Source organism: Oncorhynchus mykiss, chromosome 1, assembly GCF_057628025.1.
Source record: "Oncorhynchus mykiss isolate SJ-2025 chromosome 1, ASM5762802v1, whole genome shotgun sequence".
NCBI lineage: Eukaryota > Metazoa > Chordata > Actinopteri > Salmoniformes > Salmonidae > Oncorhynchus > Oncorhynchus mykiss.
The window spans coordinates 67,120,835-67,142,684 of record NC_143022.1 but is presented as its reverse complement, the minus strand read 5'-3'; the positions used below and the strand labels follow the sequence as shown (position 1 = coordinate 67,142,684).

The 21,850-nt window shown below is 41.1% G+C and overlaps 1 protein-coding gene and 1 long non-coding RNA gene across 3 annotated transcripts in view; one reads left to right on the top strand and one right to left on the bottom strand.

The window, feature by feature from the left end:
- Positions 1-1,757: 1,757 nt before the first annotated feature.
- On the bottom strand, positions 1,758-20,526 carry LOC118965254 (uncharacterized). Its single transcript, XR_016496552.1, has 3 exons — positions 20,408-20,526; positions 7,117-7,297; positions 1,758-2,793 (listed from the first exon to the last, which is right to left on the bottom strand). It is a non-coding gene; the product is annotated as an uncharacterized LOC118965254 (long non-coding RNA).
- The window catches only part of LOC110526836 (adhesion G protein-coupled receptor A3), a 286,855-nt gene continuing 282,885 nt past the window's right edge, over positions 17,881-21,850 (top strand). For both annotated transcript variants that reach the window (XM_036982670.2, XM_036982667.2), the window contains exon 1: positions 17,881-20,606. In XM_036982670.2, the coding sequence (XP_036838565.2) occupies positions 20,317-20,606 (290 nt within the window). In that variant the 5' untranslated portion in view covers positions 17,881-20,316. The remainder of the gene's footprint in view (positions 20,607-21,850) is intronic.

The following is a 21,850-nucleotide window of genomic DNA, read 5'->3' as shown; positions in this document are numbered from 1 at the left end:
GGCAAGTCTGTGGGCTTCAGAAATTATAAAAATCAGAATACCGGAAACAAAGTTCCTCATTAGTCATCACATCCCACAGTCTGTTGACAGACGCTACTACCATTTATGTTGCGTGTGTCTGTCCACGAGATTAGCATTGCATTGATTTGATGCGTCATGGATAGTCAGTGGTTTATGCAGTGGTCTCTATCCAACCAGCTTTTGCTGAACTTTCTGCCACAGCATGTGAGCCAATCCCATGAACCCTTTTAACTACCTGCCACTGTTTGACAGCCAATCACAGGACAGTAACGCCTGTGGGTTGCGGGAACTGAGGGCCAGGGCAGAGGCCCTCCCTGCAGAAAGGGGAGTCTGCTCTGCAACTGAATCGAACCCATGGAATCGGGGTCAGGGTTTTGCTTGGCAGGCTTCCAGCTTCATGAACTAATGGGGGGGAACTGGGGAAGGGAATGGAATGAGGAGATAAAAGAGAACAGGAACACGGCAGTGTTTTCAACTCCGCCTGTGCGTCATAGAGATGTATGGAGCACTGCACTGGGACTGAAGGGGTGCCGGAGTGAGGCCTGTCTGGGGTAGGAACCTCCCTGCTGTCCATCTCACCACCCTCAAAATTACAGTGGGTTCTGGGTCATAAAGTCTTTAATAACATGCATGGGGAGATGTAAATATTTGTTCCCCCTTCCTGACTTTCTACAGTACAGTGCATCCACACTTTTATTATTCCATTTTACTTCCTGTGTCCCTCTTTCTTTTCCCTCTGACTCTCCCCTTCTCAACCTCTATTCAAATGATCACTCTATTGTATGATTTGTATTAACTGGAGATTAAATGTGGTGCTATGTGTTTTAATTTGGCCAGTGTGTGAGGATTTTGTGCGTGTGCTTGGAAACCACGTGTTTGATTTATTTGATACCATTGCACTATATCCCGCTCCAGCCATTCCCACAAGCCTGTCCTCCCCAATTAAGGTGCCACCAACCTCCTGTGTTGTGTACATATGTCAGCATTTGTGCATGTGTGTGTGCTTGCATGCATGCACATGTGTGTGTGGACCACTCTCTGGGCCTACTGTTGATTCAGCTAGAGCCTCCCTGAATGCCTGACTGCCAACTGACAGTATCTGTCACTGGGTGCCGGGCTTGTTATCATGACTTAAGGCCAGGAAATAAGGAGAGAAAGAGAAAACACACTTTTGGTCAGAGTGGAGGTAGTGTAGCAGAGCAGAGGTGCTCAGGACTGGGGAATGTAGAAGGGGAATATGGGTTCTGGGCTAAGGTTTTGGTTTCATCCAGCTCTCCGTCCAAGGCCCCTTCAGAGACAGAGTGTGAACATGAGGAATAATTTGGCCTGTGTTAACTTTAACCAGAGGAAGCATGATCTGAAACTAGAGGGACAAGGATGGTGGACTTACAAAGTCATGTGGGCGCCCTTGCTGCCCTATTCCTATTACAAAGAGAAGCTGTATTTTCCACTGACCTTACCTCCTACTGAACCCATCCTTTTGTTTCTCAGTCCTGGTCTAATATTTCCGTGTTCTCAAAGAACAAGGCTGTCTGAAGTAAGACCTTCAGTGAGGTTTAATTTCCCTGTACGTATCTCACACCATTCTTAAACCACACAGTCATCCATAGGTACTTCCTGTGCACATCTCCATGGCACTTTCTTTAGTGGTAACAAACTTTAAAGGCTAACAAACTCTCTGAACCTTAACCCAACCCACCCCCTCAGTGAGAAACATGTTTATTTCAAACCTCATCCATTAAAAATGTTGTTTAATGAGGGCAAAGGAAGTGTGCAAAGCTTGGTAATTACAGCAACAACAAAAAAGTATTTAAAAAAGCTCTGTGAATGGCTGAGACGCAACTTCAAGATTCACAATCCAACAGCAGAGGGACTGAAAGATATTTTGCCTTGTCAATTGTGTAATAATGTTAATAAATTCCCCATTTACTCATGTGTTATAGCTATAAAGCAATTTTCCATCAAAGTTGCCTATAAAATAAAGCAGTTGAGTAGGAACATTTACATGTAGCATATTTCTAGTTGACCACTTCAGTAGAATATTTTCCCAAGGGACTAAAGTGAGAGTCATAACGAATGGAAAAACCTAACGGGTCCTGGTGTGTTGGCCATCATACTGGTGGGTGTAAGTCCTGATATGAAGAGTTTCATTCAAAACACTACATGTCCATTTTCAGAAATGTTGTTATATAAGCTTATGAAAGAGATTGGTGTCATTTTTTCACTATCTAATCATGGCATGGGGTTGTTCAACGACAGACATGTACAACAGTGCAATAATCAACATCTAAAACAGTATAACTAATGCCAAAAAATATATACCATATACAGTACAAGTCAAAAGTTTGGACACACCTACTCATTCAAGGGTTTGTCTTTATTTTCACTAGTTTCTACATTGTAGAATAATAGTGAAGACATCAATACTATGAAATAACACATATTGAATCATGTAGTAACCAGAAAAGTGTTAAACAAGTCCAAATATATTTGATATTTTTCAAAGAAGCCACCCTTTGTCTTGATGACAACTTTGCATACTTTTGGCATTCTCTCAACCAGCTTCATGAGGAATGGTTTTCCAACAGTCTTGAAGGAGTTCCCACACATATGCTGAGCACTTGTTGGCTGCTTTTCCTTCACTGCGGTCCAACTCATCCCAAAACATCTAAAATTGGTTGAGGTTGAGTGATTGTGGAGGCCAGGTCATCTGATGCAGCACTTGGTCAAATAGCCCTTACACAGCCTGGAGGTGAGTTTTGGGTCATTGTCCTGTTGAAAAACAAATGATAGTCCCACTAAACCCAAACCAGATAGGATGGCGTATCGCTGCAGAATTCTGTGGTAGCCATGTTGGTTAAGTGTGCCTTGAATTCTAAATAAATCACAGACAGTGTCACCAGCAAAGCACCCCCACACCAAAGAAGAGACTTGCTTGGGCCAAGTTGAAATCTGTCCTTGGGTCTGATGAGTTCAAATTTTAGATTTTTGGTTCCAACCGCCATGTCTTTGTGAAACGCACAGTAGGTGAACGGATTATCTCTGCAAGTGTGGTTCCCACCGTGAAGCATGGAGGAGGAGGTGTGGTGATGCTTTGCTGTCAATGATATATTTAGAATTCAAGGCACACTTAACCAACATGAGGGGAAAAGTGGCTGAGATACATTTTATAACGTAAGCTGCCGTTATATACCAAGCAACTACATTGAATAAAAATATTAATGCAACATGCAACAATTTTAAAGATTTTACTGAGTTACAGTTCATATAAGGAAATCAGTCAATTTAAATAAATTAATTAGGCCCTAATCTATCGATTTCACATGACTGGGAAAATAGATCAGAAAACCAGTCAGTATCTGGTGTGACAGCCATTTGCCTCATGCAGCGTGACACATCTCTTTCACATAGAGTTGATTAGGCTGTTGATTGTGGCCTGTGGAATGTTGTTCCACTCCTCTTCAATGGCTGTGCGAAGTTGCTGGATATTGGGGGGGTGGACTGGAACACGCTGTCGTACACGTAGAACTAGATTATGATTATCCCAAGCATACTCAATGGGTGAACTATCTGGTGAGAATGCAGGCCATAGAAGAACTGGAGCATTTTCCTTTCAGGAATTGTATATAGATCCTTGCGACATGGGGCTGTGCATTATCATTCTGAAACATGAGGTGATGGCGGTGGATGAATGGTACAGCACGACAATGGGCCTCAGGATCTCGTCACAGTATCTCTGTGCATTTAAATTGCCATAGATAAAATGCGATTGTGTTCGTTGTCCGTAGCTTATACCTGTCTATACCATAACCCCACCACTACCATGGGGAACTCTGTTAGCAACGTTGACATGAGCAAACTGCTCACCCACACGATTCCATACATGCTGTCTGCCATCTGCCCGGTACAGTTGAAACTGGGATTCATCCGTGAAGCGCACACTTCTCCAGCGTGCCAGAAGCCATCGAAGGTGAGCATTTCCCCACTGACGTCTGTTACAATCCCAAACTGCTGTCAGGTGAAGACCCTGGTGAAGACAATGAGCACGCAGATGAGCTTCCTTCCCTAAGACGCTTTCTGACAGTTTGTACAGAAATTATTTGGTTGTGCAAACCCAAAGTTTCATCAGCTGTCCGGGTGGCTGGTCTCAGACTATCCCGCAGGTGAAGAAGCCGGATGTCCTGGGCAGGTTACACATGGTCTGCGGTTGTGAGGCCGGTTCGACATACTGGCAAATTCTTTAAAATGATGTTGGTAGAGAAACAAACATGAAATTCTCTGGAAAAAGCTCTGATGGACATTTCTGCAGTCAGCATGCCAATTGCACGCTTCCCCTAAACTTGAGAGATCGGTGGCATTGTGTTGTGTGACAAAACTGCACATTTTATTGTCCCCAGCACTAGGTAATCAGCTTCTTTATATGCCACACTTGTCAGGTGGATGGATTATCTTGGCAAAGGTGAAACACTCACTAACAGGGATGTCTATTATATATATATATATTTTTAAATCCGTGGTAGACTGTTGTAGGTTAGACCAATCAGGACTCATCTCTCGGCATGACCAGCACCTTCATTATCTCAGCCAATTAAGGCTAACCAGGAAGAATCCTTTGTGAAACATTGGTGGATATAGCGTTTTGGAACACAACGCTTCAATTGCACTGTACTGGTGGTCCTGCCACTGTATATTATGAAGCACTCTAACCTGCTTAGACGTTTTCACTCAGGCCCCCCTTTCACCATTGGGGAACATCCCTGCAAAAGTTGCAGGTTTAAAGCTCATTTCATGCAATTCTACACATTGTCATAGGGTGCAGAGAACATGTTGAACTTTTAAAGCAAATTTTCTTGCAAAAAAGCAGGCAGAGTTCAATACATGTTGCCATGCCTAATGTGCGCCCCACAGTTTGGGAAGCAACTGGCTTAGAGTACCGCCCCCGGGCAATGCAGGGTGATCCAAACCAACTAGCGAGCATGCCTCTCTCAGCTGGAGGTGACCCTGCTCTGTAATACCAGCTCCTGCTCTCCCCCTCATCACCACCGCACACACAGGGAGCCCCAACAGCCACAGCCGCAGGCTAACTAGGGGTGAAGGGAGAGTCTCTCTTTTTTTTTCATTTAGCCAGAGCATGTCTGAGGAGTGGTAGCATAACACCGTTGTTCATAAACATTAGTTCTGAAATTAGCATTTGAGTTTACAAGCACAGCTGCGCAGATTCTCAAGGCTGTCTTGCCTCTTAGATCTGGGATTTGTGACCCTCAGGTTTTGAGGTCATGGTTTCTGATGGCATTGACCCCCTTTCCATGCCCACAGCCTGCTACCCGCTGCATCCTCCCAGGATTTACTGTGGCAGCACGGCAGAAGATTCTGTGGGAAATCTGGGGATGCCGCCACACGAGCCAAATCGGTGGTTTGGAACAATTAGAGAGCTGAGCTCAGAACCCTGGTTTGGATTGGATGGGAGGTTATGGGCGTGTGGAAACATAAGCAGGATGACACAAGAGGGAGGTGGGGAACAGGCAACCGGCTCATCATTCCATTAGATGACAGAGAGCATGTCACCACCAGAGCCCAACACGGCTTTAGTCCTCTTGATCCATGCTAGATCAAGCCTTCTGTAGAGTTCTCTATAGAGGTTCATGTGGTGTGCTGTAAGTCATACGATTTCTTGATTTCCTCACATGCATCCTTTATAAAGGTCAACTGACCTTTAGAACCAACTTCTCTGGTTTTAAATGGACTATGTGGCATCGATATGAGTCCTAAGCATTAATTTTAGTGTCCAAATTTACTACAGCGTAAAAAGGATAATTTTGGTTATAAAGTCCAAAACAACAGTTTTGTAAGTGAGTTATTCATGATTTACTGGAGGGTTGGGTATGGATTATCAGCCTGGTCTCAGAGAAAAAATGTATTATATTTTACTAAAATATTTGCCACTCCATGATGTTACTTTATGTTAGGTTACATTAAACTGGTCTACGTAAATCTGGGACACTCAAATTAGTATGATATGTTACTGTTGGTATGACACCTGTTGGTCTGGGTAGATGAGTGGCTGTATAACGTTAAAGTCTAACAACCCAAAGATTGCGTGTTGGAAATCTTATCATGGACAACTTTAGCAACTGCTTACTACTTTTTAGCTACTTACTTAGCATGTTAGCTAACCCTTCACCTAACGTTAACCCTTTAACCTAACTCCTAAAGCTAACCTTAACTCCGGCCTGGATCCACAAGGGGGCTAAAGGGGGCATAGCCCCCCTCAGTTCAAACTTTAGCCCCTCTGTTTTTGTTCTATGTCACTATATACAAATAGCAAACAAGTACAAATGATTGAGTGACAGGTTGGCGCAAGAAAAATATGTATTGCAGTGTGTAGGGGGCAACCTGGTCTCATAGACTAGACTAGCATAGGAAAAGTACATCTGGGAAGCTCAGAATTTGTATGATATGTTAAGTTTGGTATGGTTACATAAGACAGAAGGTTACTTTAGGCAAAAACGAAAGAAGGGTGGATGGGTGGGCGTATAACATGGTAAGTTTTGCAAATTCTAAATTATTATAGGTTTTGCAAATTAGTGATATATCATACGAATTGTAATTCGTAACATCATATGAAATGCATGATGGACATCCACAAATTAATACATACCATACGAAACTTAACATGTGATACTAAATGGGGTGTCTCGGATTTACGTACAGAATAATATGAAATGCTCTGAGACCAGGTTGTGTCTTTAAGTCTCGAGTGTGGGTGATGAAGTCCCTTCCATCTATGTAATGTATTACAGGTTATGGACAGGTGGAGTCAGGTGGCTGGAGGGGTGGAGTGCATGACACTCCATCTGGATATGACAGTTTGCCTCAACCCATGGGTCCAGCAGGCAGAGTTCGATAACTACAGGCAGATGTGAGATTCAGGAGGATGGCACTCTTCTCATACCACTCATCAATCAGTAGCCAACAGAATAATATGACATTCTGAACAAAGTGTTTTGATAAGTTCTAAGTGTAACAATACACCATTCTTCACAAAATACTGTAGAAACAGCGTTCTGCTAATATAAAAATGTGCAAATATTATACCTTTCTGTATGGTGTCCCATATAAGACAGGAGTTCCCTGACATGTTTGAAGAATACACAGCCCCATGTATCAGTCAGAGAACTCCTGATAGGCATGGCAGCATAGATCAGCTCCAGGCCCCTCTCGTCACAGATACTGGTCATGAAGGAGCCGACTTCGGCACCTATATCAGACCCAGCTCCTATATCACAGAGGGAGGTAGAGAGAGGAAGTCATGGAAGCCAACAGTAAATACACGGTTGAACATAGCCAATCAGAGATCCAGATTGAAAAGAAAATTCACAAAGGATGTGCCAACATGGCACTGACTGGTTGGCATTACTCACATATACAAACATATACACACAGCCCTGATTACATTATCATTAGTGGTTAGGTTAACCCCAGGACTGATAGTATTCCCAGCTAGTACATTTGGTTCCTTGCAAGGTGTGGGAACATATTGTACCAGTCAAAAGTTTGGACACACCTATTCATTTGAGGTCTTTTCTTTATTTTACAATTTTCTACATTGTAGAATAATAGTGAAGACATATAACACTATGAAATAACACATGGAATCATTTAGTAACCAAAAAAGTGTTAAGCAAATCAAAATATTTTATATTTGAGAGTCTTCAAAGTAGCCACCCTTTGCCTTGATGACAGCTTCGCACACAGTTGTGTCTAGTTCGCTAGGCGTACTTTGGGTGGTGGACCATTCTTGATACCCATGGGAAACTGTTGAGCGTGAAAAAACCTGTAGCGTTGCAGCTCTTGACACAAACCGGTGTGTGCCTAGCACCTACCACCATACCCTGACGGGAGGCTGCTGAGGGGAAAGCGGCTCATACTAATGGCCAGAACGAAGCTAATGAATTGGCACCAAACACCTGGAAACCATGTGTTTGATTCCATTCCACTCCAGTCATTAACACAAGCCCGTTCGCCCCAATGAAGGTGCCAACAACCTCCTGTGCCTACCCTGTTCAACAAAGGCACTTAAATCTTTTGTTTTGCCCATACCACCCTCTGAATGGCACAGACACACAATCCATGTCTCAATTGTCTCGCGGCTTAAAAATCCTTCCTTAACATGTCTCATCTCCTTCATCTACACTGATTGAAGTGGATTTAACAAGGGACATCAATAAGGGGTCATAGCTTTCACCTGGTCAGTCTATGTCATGGAAAGAGCTGCTTTGTATACTCAGTTTATATACTAATAGGAGGACTGTAACTACAGAATAGATTCAGGCTGGTGACACTTACCCCGTTAGTATGCAACCAGCTGTGTACGTTACTGAATACTTGCAGATATGTTTTGCTATTTGCTGCCAATAGCCCTTGCTATATTTGTAGTAGACAAGTACCCTAAAAATTACACAATAAGCTGATATGAGAACACACATGTTGTTTTGGGTTAGGAAACGAAGCCCCCGAATGCCAGCCAGCTAATTATCATCAATTATCATTGATTCACATTCATTCATCATTCATTTGCTAAAAGGGTTAAGGTTTGGGTGAGGGAAAGGGAAGGGATAGCTAACATGTAGTTGCAAAATAGCCAAAAAGTGGTAAGTAGTTGAAAATGTGCTAATTAGGTAAAATGCTTAAGTTGTCCGTGATGAGATTTGAACCTGCAACATTTGAGTTGCTAGACAGTCACGTTATACTCTCACCCAACCTTTCATTTTTGCCTTAAGTAAGCAAGCATCTGCTTATGTAACCATATGTAACATATTGTATTGTACGTTTTGCAAATTCGTAACATATCATACAAAATGGATGATGGACATCCACAAATTAATACATGCCATATGAAACATATAACATATGATGGAGTGTCTCGGATTTACATACAGAATAATACGAAATGCTCTGAGACAAGGCTGGAAGACAGAACCAGTGTGTGGTTTGACAAATCCTTAGAATTGGCCAAATAGACAAATAGATTGTCATTCTAGTTAGACAGCTGAAGCTGTACTCTATACACAATGTATATTTATTTGCTCGGTAAGTGTAGGCATACAGTCTTTGTAGTGGCAATTCCCTACGAAAAGCCACTGGCACAGGAAAGAGTTGTCCATAACTCGTCCACAAAAATCAGCATTCCAAACGTCACTCTTTTTGGGTGAAATTCCCATTTATTGTGCATATAAAATATAAATAGCTCCAAAACACATATTCCTATAGAAAAGGTATAGAGAGAGTAATTCTATAAGCTATATCTGTGACACAGTAAGAACTGCATGTGCTCTCCTCTCACCTGTGCTAACCCTCCCTGGTCACCTGTGCTGCCTACAGTATGTGCACAAGTGACTCGTGACCCATGACCCCAACATATAGTGCCCTCTAGTGTACAAAACAAGTTCAAATAACCCTTGACAGACAACATATACACAACACACTAAACAGGCCAAAATGACTCCTACAGTCTTTATATGCACATCACTATGATATTTACAGCATAAAATATTTGTCTTTGTTACACGAACCGCAGCGATTTGTTGTTGTTCAATGTATTTACACTCAAGCTGGCCATTGTTTGTGCAATCTCCACATGTAGCCTTCACCTGTTGTAGGGATATTAGTAGTTCTGGAATTGGTCCCGCGGGAATGATCTAACAGCAGACATAAGGGGAGACGAGATGAGACAAAACTAGCCAGTTATAGAATATTGTGTTTTATGACAGCTGAGCTGACTCAAGACTGGGCATTCAACTTGCAGTTGATACCGTTTCCACTGTAATATGTAACATGACCTTATGAAACGTTGAAACTAATTTGCAAGTTACTTTTGTAGCAATGTGTTGTAAAACAAGTGTCTTATGAAACACAGTCTAGACACTCTGGCTCTTGCTATCTTGCCATAACTGATTTGACAGAGAAATATCAGCCAGAAAGGATAGCCAGATGCAGCTATTACCAAGCAATGCTAACTAGCTGCTGTCAGCGCAGACTTACATTAGCCTACACATAGAACTGAATTAGCTGACCATCCTGAGATGGCGAGTCAGTCAGAAGGGGAGAAGTCCTCAATTTCAAAACGTTGGTCTTTCCATTGCAAAGCTAGCTTAGCTTACCTCGCTGTACTCACTACTGGCCTTTGTTGTTATTGAATGGCAAAGACACACCCAAGAAACACCCACGTCAAACCACACCTCCAAGACAACACTCGTTTGCCTTCAGCCACTAGCATTTCTAATGAGCAATGATGAAAAAACCAGGCCAAATCAGGAAGTGCAGTCGCCCTTTAATACAAACGATAAAATGTATATTGATGTTGCCACCCTTGAAAGCTAGGAGGAAGAGAAGCATGTGAAGGACTAGTGGAGCCCCGTTGAATTAAAGATTGAACAAAAATACTCTCTTTACAGGGCATGAGAGCAGAGCGGCAGTATGAACGGCCTGTTTGCACACATCCCCAGGAGGCTAGACTCAAGCTCCTCTACTCTGCTGTTACGGGGAAGACATCTCTTCTCTTCTAAAAGAGCTAAAGCGGGTTCTTTTAATAGAGAAAGCACATGTAAGGGTAGAGAGCTTTACCGACAGTCGGATAGCATGGCGTGAAATCTCTGCAGTGGAGAGTGGGAGAGCTCTAGGCTGACTTCATGATGACCCATCTCACTACAGAGAACAGGCACCAATTATTCGGCAGAGATGGGTAGAGAAGATATACTGTACAAAGTTGAAGCCTTCGCATGGCATCCGTGCCATTCTAGCTTTGCGGCCATCAGGGTCAAAGTTCACACAGCAAACAACCTCAGGGGATTTTTTTGTATCACCTCCTTAGACAATATGTCTTTGTTTAAATTGGTTTTAAATAGAACATTCAATAGTTAGCTTGTTTTAATATGTTACCCATCCATTTGCCTTTTTAGTACAGTATATAAACAGGGACTAGTAGTTTAAATGAATCACCATTATTGCTGACTGTGAATGAAGAAAGTGTTTGAGTTGCTGTTGCGATTATGAATACTTTTGGCATCCCCCCCACACTATTGTGGATTCATTCCCATCTTGCTGTCATAGGCCACATGGGTGACTGGAGACTGCTGTGCGTGTGTATGACTTTCTGTCTGTCTGGGACTGGGGCCTCATGTTTGGAGGCATACTGAGACAGGGAGACTGGGGAAGACAGACCTCTGTGATAACTCAGACAGAGGACATGTAAAGGACAGCAGAGAAACACTCTCTACCCCCCCACCCCCTCTCATGGGACTTCATCTCCTCATTGGGTTCCTGCTCACGCAAGCCGGATTACTGCAAGGGATCGGAATACTTATGAGGTTGACTGCTGCTACACTCACAACACTGGGATATGGATTCCCTTTCTCCGAGAGTCCTGTCACTGCTACACTATATCAAACAACACACAACAGACAAAGACAACATCAGCCAAAAAAAATGATTTTTGAGCAAAAATAGTTTCTTATTATAATCAGAATTATTGCTGATGTTGGAAAATCAAAGAAAATGCTATTTACATTCAACTGAGTGCTAATGACGATAACTGCCAACAATGATCTTTGTTAACATTTATTGTGACACTTTTTAACCACCAGAGAGGAGTTGATATTGAAGGCAAAATCATTTTATGAAGTTCAAAATGTCAAGCAAATTCTGCACAAATATTAGTCAATGCAGTCAATTGAAGGTCTATCATGTCTTCACGCTAATAAGTAGTAACTACTGTATACTAGTCAACAGATTGAAGGAATGACTGACGGCCAGCAAAGCCTTCATCATAAGCCATGCTGTTCTATTGGTGCTAGTGTATAGAGTACCACAGTCATAATACCAATAAAACCTAGCGGTCAAACAGGGAAATGGTCCCAATAGTTTTTCCACATATGAGACTTTAGAAACACTTAAAATAATGTCTGTGTTTCATGTAGGCTTACCCTGGTGTGACGTTTGGATAACCGTGTAAATCTCTCTAGGACAAGGTGACTTTTACCAATATATTTGCCTGTATTTACATCCCAAAAATGAAAGCTAACTAGCTGCTAATGTGGCTATAATAAAGAACTACAAATGCTATGATGATCTGGATGAGGCTAAAAATCTTTGGATTAACTATCTAAATGTAGTAATTAATACATTAGCAACATTTCTGCAAATGGACAATTGTGTTAACGGTCTTCTGCAAATGTTAAATTGACACAATACCTGTTAGCAAAGGTGTCAGCTAGAGATGATGTGCAGTAGCTTGCAGGGATTTGTAGTTTTGCATGATGTCTACTTTGACTCTAAGTAGCATTTTCAAATCTGAGAGTAAATAGAGCCGAATATATTGATTAAAGTCCCCTTGTCCCAGAGAGATTTACATGGTTACCCAATGTCACGCTGGGGTAAGCGTACACAAAACAAATCCCTTATTTTAAGTGTTTATAAAATCCCCTATGGGAAAAATGAAGGGTGGAAGAACCATTGGAACCATTTCCCTGTTTGACTGCTACGCTTTATGGGTATTATGACACCTCCACTGTGGGGCTTTATAGTAGTATGGTGTGTGATTCTGTATCAAACACCTATACAGATCATACTACATAGGACACCTAATGAACAAACAAATTTGTGTGATGCAACGATCATATAACCTTGTGAAATAGATTTGTCAAACAAATGCCAAGCTTACCCCTTTACTGGGCAAACAACTTCATAAAATGACCTAAAAATAAGTCATTTAGGTATCTTATGGTCTCTGTTTTTAACATTATGCCCGGACCAAACCTTCCGTGAGGGTTAAGCAGTAATCAGGTGGCTGGTGGTCAGTGGTGGTTAGTGGATCGGCCGGTTCCGCCCTGCCACTGGAACACTGTGGGTACATGGTGAGTACATCAGCAGGCCAGCTCACACAGGCCAGATCACTTGACATGCTGGATGTTTGAAAGCAACTCTGGTTTTGTCCTCTGTTTGCTCTTGACACCATGGGTCCTGTACACAGACTATGCCTAGTTCCGCACAATCTGCTTTTTAGTCCAGAACTAGTCTTGAAAACTATAGACCTTAGGTTTTCTACCCATGGCATTAAAGTAGGTACTGTCTGGGTATTTTGGGATCACCATTCCGTAATATGCATGATTTGACCCTGGACGAGGTTATACATTAATGTCTTCTAGTTCTAAATATGCAGATTAGTAGCATACAATATGCAGATTAGACAGATTAATTGTGCTGAACATGTGAAAGATTGAAATCCTCACATCATCAGTTCTTCACTTCGGGTTACTCTGTGATCTTTTCTAATGTGGCAGTGACTTTGAGCATTCCGTGCCTTCTAGATAAGGCCTGCCCACTCACATTTATGTGCCAGTCACATTTGTGTTGCAAACATATTTGTAACAGGTGCCTTGTGCCCTTTCTTATTAGATCATTATATTCCCTTAGATACTGTCCATGTGCAATGCCTACATGAGATGCCAGAAATGCAGTATCATTTAAAATCTTTATACTGTACAGCACACTAGTATAGTACGGTTGAGGGGGGTTGAGGGTCATGAAATATTGTGTGAATGAGGTGCGGGTGGGTTGCGGGTAGGTTGAATAAAGAGAAAACAGTGCATTAAAAATCCCTAAATGTATAATTCTTGTGCAATTCATATCTATAGGCTACATTTCGTTTTTTCTTTAATTATTTGTATTTGGCATTAGCCTAACCTAAGCTTTAGTGTCTAATTGTAAGCTTGCCGAATACACGCTAATTGCAAAACACTTTTGGGAACTTGGGCAGAATAAGTTTATGTCAATCCACTGAGGCAAAAATAACAATGTCGGAGTTTAATTCAATAAGAGAATAGCTGTGAAATATACTGTATTAGCCTTAACTGATGTACAGTGGCAAGACAAATTATGTGAACCCTTTGGAAATACCTAGATTTCTGCATAAATTGATCATAAAATTTGATCTGATCTTCATCTAGGTCACAACAATAGACAATCACAGTCTGCTTAAACTAATCACACACAAACAATTATATGTTTTAATGTCTTTATTGAACACACCATCTAAACATTCACAGTGCAGGGTGGGAAAAGTATGTGAACCCTTGGATTTAATAATTGGTTGACCCTCCTTTGGCAGCAATAACCTCAAACAAACGTTTTCTGTAGTTGTGAATCAGGCCTGCACAACAGTCAAGAGGAATTTTGGACCATTCCTCTTTACAAAACGGTTTCAGTTCAGCAGTATTCTTGTGATGTTTGGTGTAAACTGCTCTCTTGATGTCATACCACAGCATCTCAAATCGGGTTGAGGTTAGGACTCTGACTGGGCCACTCCAGAAGGCGTATTTTCTTCTGTTGAAGCCATTCTGTTGTTGATTTACTTATGTGTTTTGGGTCATTGTCCTGTTGCATTACCCAACTTCTGTTGAGCTTCAATTGGCGTACAGATAGCCTTACATTCTCCTGCAAAATGTCTTGATCAACTTGGGAATTCATTTTTCTGTCAATAATAGCAAGCTGTCCAGGCCATGAGGCAGCAAAGCAGCCCCAAACCCTGATGCTCCCTCCACCATACTTTACAGTTGGGATGAGGTTTTGACGTTGGTGTGCTGTGCCTTTTTTTCTCCACACATGGTGTTGTGTGTTCCTTCCAACAGTAGTTTCATCTGTAGTTAATCTGTACTTTCATCTGTCCACAGAATATTTTTGCCAGTAGCACTGTGGAACATCCAAGTTTTTTTGGACAGCAGTGGCTTCTTCCGTGGTGTCCTCCCATGAACACCATTCTTGTTTAGTGTTTTACGTATTGTATACTCATCAACAGAGATGTTAGCATGTTCCAGAGATGTCTGTAAGTCTTTAGCTGACACTCTAGGATTCTTCTTAACCTCATTGAGCATTCTGCGCTGTGCTCTTGCAGTCATCTTTGCAGGACGGCCACTCCTAGGGAGAGTAGCAACAGTGCTGAACTTTCAATTTATAGACGATTTGTCTTACCGTGGACTGATGAACCTCAAGGCTTTTAGAGATACTTTTGTAACACTTTCCAGCTTTATGCAAGTCAACAATTCTTAATCTTAGGTCTTCTGGGATCTCTTTGTTCAAAGGCATGGTTCACATCAGGCAATGTTTCTTGTGAATAGCAAACTCATATTTTGTGAGTGTTTTTTATAGGGTAAGGCAGCTCTAACCAACATCTCCAATCTCGTCTCATTGATTGGACTCCAGGTTAGCTGACTCCTGACTCCAGTTAGCTTTTGGAGAAGTCATTAGCCTAGGGGCTCACATACTTTTTCCAACCTACACTGTGAATGTTTAAATGATGTATTCAATATAGACAAGAAAAATACTATAATTAGTGTGTTATTAGTTTAAGCATACTGTGTTCGTCTATTTTTGTGACTTAGATGATGATCAGATCAAATTTGATGACCAATTTTTACAGAAATCCAGGTAATTCCAAAGCGTTCATACTTTTTCTTGCCACTGTATGTCTGGACCATTCAGACCACATCGACATCCTATGTGAATTAGATTGGATCAACCATGCATGACCCCATTTGCAACGGATGCACAGTGAGCATTCTATTGACATTGTTTGAAATGTAGTCGCCTAGATGTACCCTAGCACACAATTGTATTGTTGGCCTGGACAAACTCACCTGATTCAACTCATTGAGGGCTTGATGATTAGTCTGTATAAGTCTGTATAAATCAAATGTATTTATATAGCCCTTCTTTCATCAGCTGATATATCAAAGTGCTCTACAGAAACCCAGCCTAAAACCCCAAACAGCAAGCCATGCAGGTGTAGAAGCACGGTGGCTAGGAAAATATACAATCCCTCTCAGTTCTTCTATGGCTTGCATACTCACCAGACATGTCACCCATTGAGTACATTTGGGATGCTCTGGATCGACGTGTAACGACAGTGTATTCCAGTTACCAACAGTGTATTCCAGTTACCGACAGTGTATTCCAGTTACCGACAGTGTATTCCAGCGAATAGAATGGCATCAAATACATGGAAACCATGGGTTTGTTGTATTTAATACCAGTCCACTCATTCCGCTCTAGCCATTACCACGAGTCAATCCTCCCCAATTAAGGTTCCACCAACCTCCTGTGAAAGTCAACAGCTTCAGCAGTGTGTGCCACCGAGAAGCGATAGTGACATGACTGCTATTTGACAATCCATAAGGCTTTTCTTATCTTATTTTTTATATATGATAAACTTACATGTTGTAAGGACCTCATTTTTATGTTTCCCATAAAAGCAGATTATGTATTTCCCTTTATGTGTGTGAAACTAATAAACAGAAATGTGGGATTTTGTCATATACAGTATGCGAAAACGTGAAAAATGTTGTCCAACGTTAGTAGTAGCTAGTAGCCTAGTCAAGGATGTGTCAGTGCAATTTTGATCACATGACATTTTGTTACAGACCAATGGAACAAGTCAACTTTGAATTTGTAGGTTTAAAATATCCCTCTAGTGGCCAGGATTGACCTAGTTTAACATGAAGAAGTACCAGAATATATTCAGCACCACCTGTTGAGGTTAGCAGAGAACTAACGTGTGCAATGTTATCTGATGGGACCAGCTACAATTTAGTGGTCTTGTCTTTGTACCTTTGAAACATCATTTCTTCAATGTTCAGAAGAAAAAAACTATAGGCTGGACAGCACTTCCTACTGGAGACTTGATCTATAGATAGCTATCCATTTAGTCTTACATCCAAGGTTTTAACCAAACCCAACCCTGCATAGCTTTGATATTTGTCATTGACTAGTACCAATGTGCTATCGTGAGAATAACAATTGGGGAATCTCTTAATAACTAAATATAGTCCCTGCTGCATTCAAAGTCATTCCCAAGGATAGGTTCACCAGAGCAAATGAAATGCAACCATACGTTATATATCGTATATCATCAATGAGACTATTTAGGCCTAATAGCATTTGCAAAGTCATCAACATCTTTTGTTTCAATTCAACCCATGGTTCAACTGAAAATAAACAATACATATAGGCCTAGGGTATCAAAGTTTTGGTTGATTTCTAATGTAATCGTCAAGTTCATCATTAACATGTTGGATTCACGTCTCCATCTCAACCAAAATCTAAGTTGAAGAATAGGACTAAATAAAATTGTATTTAAAGTGCAATTAACGTTTGATTTCATTTAGTCCTATTCTTTAACTTAGATTTTTGGTTGAGATGGAGATGTGAATCCAAAATATAAATTATTAATTTGAAGACAAACTTGATATTGAATTGTGTTTGGTTATCAACGCAACCCAATATCAACATTTGAAGGAGATGTATCTTCTGCTTGGACAGTTCCATCTGTGCCACTGACTTAGTCTGGCTTTAATTCCAGTATGTCTATAAATTAATAATTGATATGCTGAATTAACGTCTCCATTGCGTTGACAGCCAAACACAATTGAATATCACTTTTGCAATACAGTAAATAGCCTATTATCAAAGTATTTATTCAACCTTATAATGATTAACACATCCATGGCCACAGTTTGAGGTTAGCCGACTGTAACTATAAATGTCTTATTATGTAATCATAGAAAGTGTGCATGTTCAAGATAGCATGCAAAGGTCGCAGGTCTGTGGAGATCTTCACACTTGCCATAATAACCTGTGCAGAATCTAGAACAGCTTTGATCACATGTGATTTTAATGTAATCTCAACTGCAACCTAGGTCATTTGGTTGTGCTATTAGATGAAGCATAGTGATAACACATTTAGTTGTTGTATAAATACAAAATATCTGATATTGGTATTGGTATTGGTATTCCTCTTTTGAATTTTGTTGTGCTTTTAGATGGTTAAAAGCCTAGTGATAACACATTGAGAACTGAACAAACCTCAGGCTGACTTTTTGAGTGGGTGAATAGAGGTTGAAATCTCATTTATTAAGTCTCCTACAAATATTACCCACATTTCCACATTATAATGACATGATGTGTCCGGTGGGTGGTTGTGTACAGAAGGCTAAAGGTAGCAGCTGGAATATAATCATTATAAGGCATGTAAACAATTTCCAATATGCTGTAAAGGTTATGCTTGGCTGATCAAAATGATACTTCAATAACATAAGCTATAACAACATAGCGCTAGACGAATACAAAGAACAGTGAGACTGTGAGGGCTCTGTTTTCCAATAAGGCAATGCAAGTAGCTCAGTGAACACCGATTAACGATGTGTCATGCCAAATGATGATATCAGCTCAACTTATTTTCCTACACATATCCCAAGGTCAGCTGGCGGTGAGATTTGCCTCCGTACTTTCTTGAGCAGGGTAAATATACATCTGTGCAAACAAGTGTGAGTGGCAGTCAAAGGGCCGGCACCACAATATGGGAGAAAATATGGCTTTACTTTCCCTCTGTAAAAACAGGGAGGAACAGGGAATCTGTTCTTCCCTGTGACTGTGTACTCCTATAGGAGACACTCCATGTTTGCCTGTCAGGGAGATGAACGAGAAACACGGGCTGCTCAGAAGGGTCAGGGAGCGGTTTGAAATCCTCCTTTGTGCTCCTAGTCTAGCTGTGTTGGAGACAATACGGATAATGAGAGAGGAATTTGGCGTGGAGCAGAGTGCACACACAGGGGAAGCACCTCGCCCAAGCTCAGGAGCCCAACCAGCTGTCTGGGCTTTTGTCTCTAAGGGCTCTGACTACAGGCATGCATGGGAAATGATTGATATCACTGCTGCACTCTTTGTCTGTAGACGACAGTACTGAACAACTTACACTCCCTAGAAATGTGGTCCTGCTGTGAGAGCCACCATATCATATTTTATATCTACTGTTTTAGTGCAAAGTTGTACCATGAATTTATATATTTCCTTTATGTTCTGTACTTTTTGGTGAAGAGGTCTATTGTCGCCTGTAGGTCTATGTTCCCACATTACTGATCTCTAATAAGTGTATACAAAACATGGCCTCTGCATTGTCGATTTAGGTGTTTCTCAGTTTCCTATGTTAGCTAATTGTTGCCTATCAACTCGACGGGAGGTCTTCAATCATGAGCATGCTACTGCTTTAGCTTTCTCTGAGGCACAATGTTATGTTCAGTCATAGATTGCTACTGTCCCTGAGATTTCAATGTAGTGTTTTTTTCCTGGGGTATTTTTATTTGGTTGCCAAGAGATCAAATGTATTATCGATGGACAAGATGCATTTTTTTAGTTGCCAAGGTGTGACCGTGCTGATGCATTATGTCCTCAATAAGTGAGCAATTATCTGACATCTCTCTCAGCATGGCATTGAGTTTGTATCCAGGAGCCAGGAACACATGGATATCATATTGTAGGCTATATGTCCAGGTGTCCTTCAGTGATCCTTATCTAGTGGTCATCTGATCTTAGATGTGTCTGAGGCTGAACCCCTGCACCATTCCGTTTCAGAACCACTTGATAAAGGGTTGATGTAGATTGATGTAGGTTGGCGTAGATTGATGTAGGTTGGCGTAGAATTACTAGTAATTATATTTTTTGAAAATGTATTTCTTGGGTTGGCCTAATGTTATGTTCATGGTGGTCCTTAAAATCATGAATAAATACAATTACATGTTTTGTTGTTTAGAACAGGTTAAAGTCAACTTGTGTATTGTCACATTTATATGGATTCATATGGTTTATCATTGTAATAACAATACCAACTCACGCCCCTTGCCTTGGAGGAGGAGGGACTTTTCAACTTCCATGCACTGAATAATTGCAACAAGTCCCATGGTTGAAGGAGAAAGACGTGGATGGAAAAGCGCCTTGCGCGGCACACGTGGATGGGGATATATGTGGCAACCTGTTGATAACGGATTTATGAGAATGGATAACTTTGTAGGAGTACAATGACAAAAGTGACAATAGACACATTATTGAAAGAAGATCTTGCTCTTGCCGACGGCGAAGACAGAGTAATAGGCTACTGCATTCCCATGGAATTCAAACTTTTAGGATAGTGGTAACAAATGTGCAAACTTTTATCTAGTAACGCTTAGGTGGCCTACCGATGTCACACGTTTCTGTAAATGTGAAACAGTATCAGAAATAATACAAATGATACTGCGCGGTGAAAGAATAGTCCTACAAAGCAAATCGTTTCGTTATTATGTATAGTATGAACACATAACAGGTGTTTTCAGAGTAGTCAAAGAGCATACTTATTTGAATACATAAATAACTGTCAAACGTGCAAATAACTGATCGGTAGGTAACCATTCAACAAGAAGAAGCCTATTTGAAATGGTCTACACTTGCTTTATTTACTGGGAAGAGATAACTCGGAAGATAATTCAATTAAAGTCTCGGTTCACAATGAAACTGCTGAACTTACTTTGCGTTGTTGTCGGGTTGTGGAGGACATGCCTGACGAACGGAAACTGCCGGAACCTCTTCATTGACAGCTGTCATTGCTCCTCCGAGAGGTCCAAGAAGTTGGGCAGACAAACGTTCCGGGTGAAAGTGGTGTGTGATGATGTGGAATTACTGGACACTCTACAACCCAGTTTCTTACCCAACAAAACAGTTTCCCTGTGAGTATGGCATCAAACAACCAACAAAACAGTAGTTGAACAAAGGTTGTTAAAACGTTGTGTACCAAATGCAGGGGCATTAGGCTTCTACTTCCAGTTTATACATACTATATACATTTCACGCACACAGTTGATTTTAAAATATTTATATTTTGTTTGTTTTTAGTCCTATCCTTCAGCTCCACTCAACCCCTCCCATCTATTTGCCATATATTTTTCAACTGTGCTGTGTGATATTTCTCAAAAGTTCTGAACCTTTCTATTCTCATAGATTCTACATATTGTACATTAAAAAAAAAAATGTTTTGCTAAGAGTATTATATTATTGATAGATTGACTATGACTTTTTAAATCACCCATCAGTGCTATTTGCAGAGGGGGACATAACTTGGCCAGGGGTTCTGGGGGTTCTCCCATTTTTTTTTGGGGGGGGGGGGGGGGGGCATCTTAAGCACATTTCCTGCATTTCTACACAATCTAATATGACTCGTGTCCCTTCTAGTTGTCTCCTATTTAGAACAACAAAAAGTAGGCATAAATGCCCACAGTCATCAAGCTAGGAAAGAGATGATTAAATATGTTTAAGTGATTGATAAGACTGAACTAGATCCATGATAAGTCCATAATCAATATTGTGTTGCACCTTTAACTAATAGCTTAACAAATGAACAACTCGTATGAATAAAGTACAAAGACTTTACTTTTGATTGTCTTTAAGACAGCCTCTATATCAAATTTCAGCCAGACCGCCCAGTCAACCCGAGCCTACTACACGCCCGACCCCCACCAGTCTAGTCAATAACTCAACTCTTTCCCCAACACAACATCCTTCCCATCTTTTTTTATGTCTCAAGGGAAAGGTTTGGGGGGGGGGAAAGTTGAATGAAAACACACATACACATTAACACACGGAAACAGTACACCCTCCATATTATTCATTTCATAGGCCTAATAGTACTGTAGAGCTCTTTTTACTTGCACACAATGTAGCTGGGACATCCCGTCCTGCCTCTCGGGGTCCACGGCACTGTAGCGCCCCAAACCAACACACCCCACTCAGCTTTAGGATCTTAGTGAAACATTCATTATTGGTTTCAGGTGTGTTAGGCCAAGGCCAGAGTGACAACAGTACAGCAGACCCCCAGGGCCAGGACTGAGCAGGCCAGCAACTAGGAATTGCCAAAAATGTGACTAAAATACAATAGAATAGAATACAGTATATACATATGAAATGAATAAAGCAA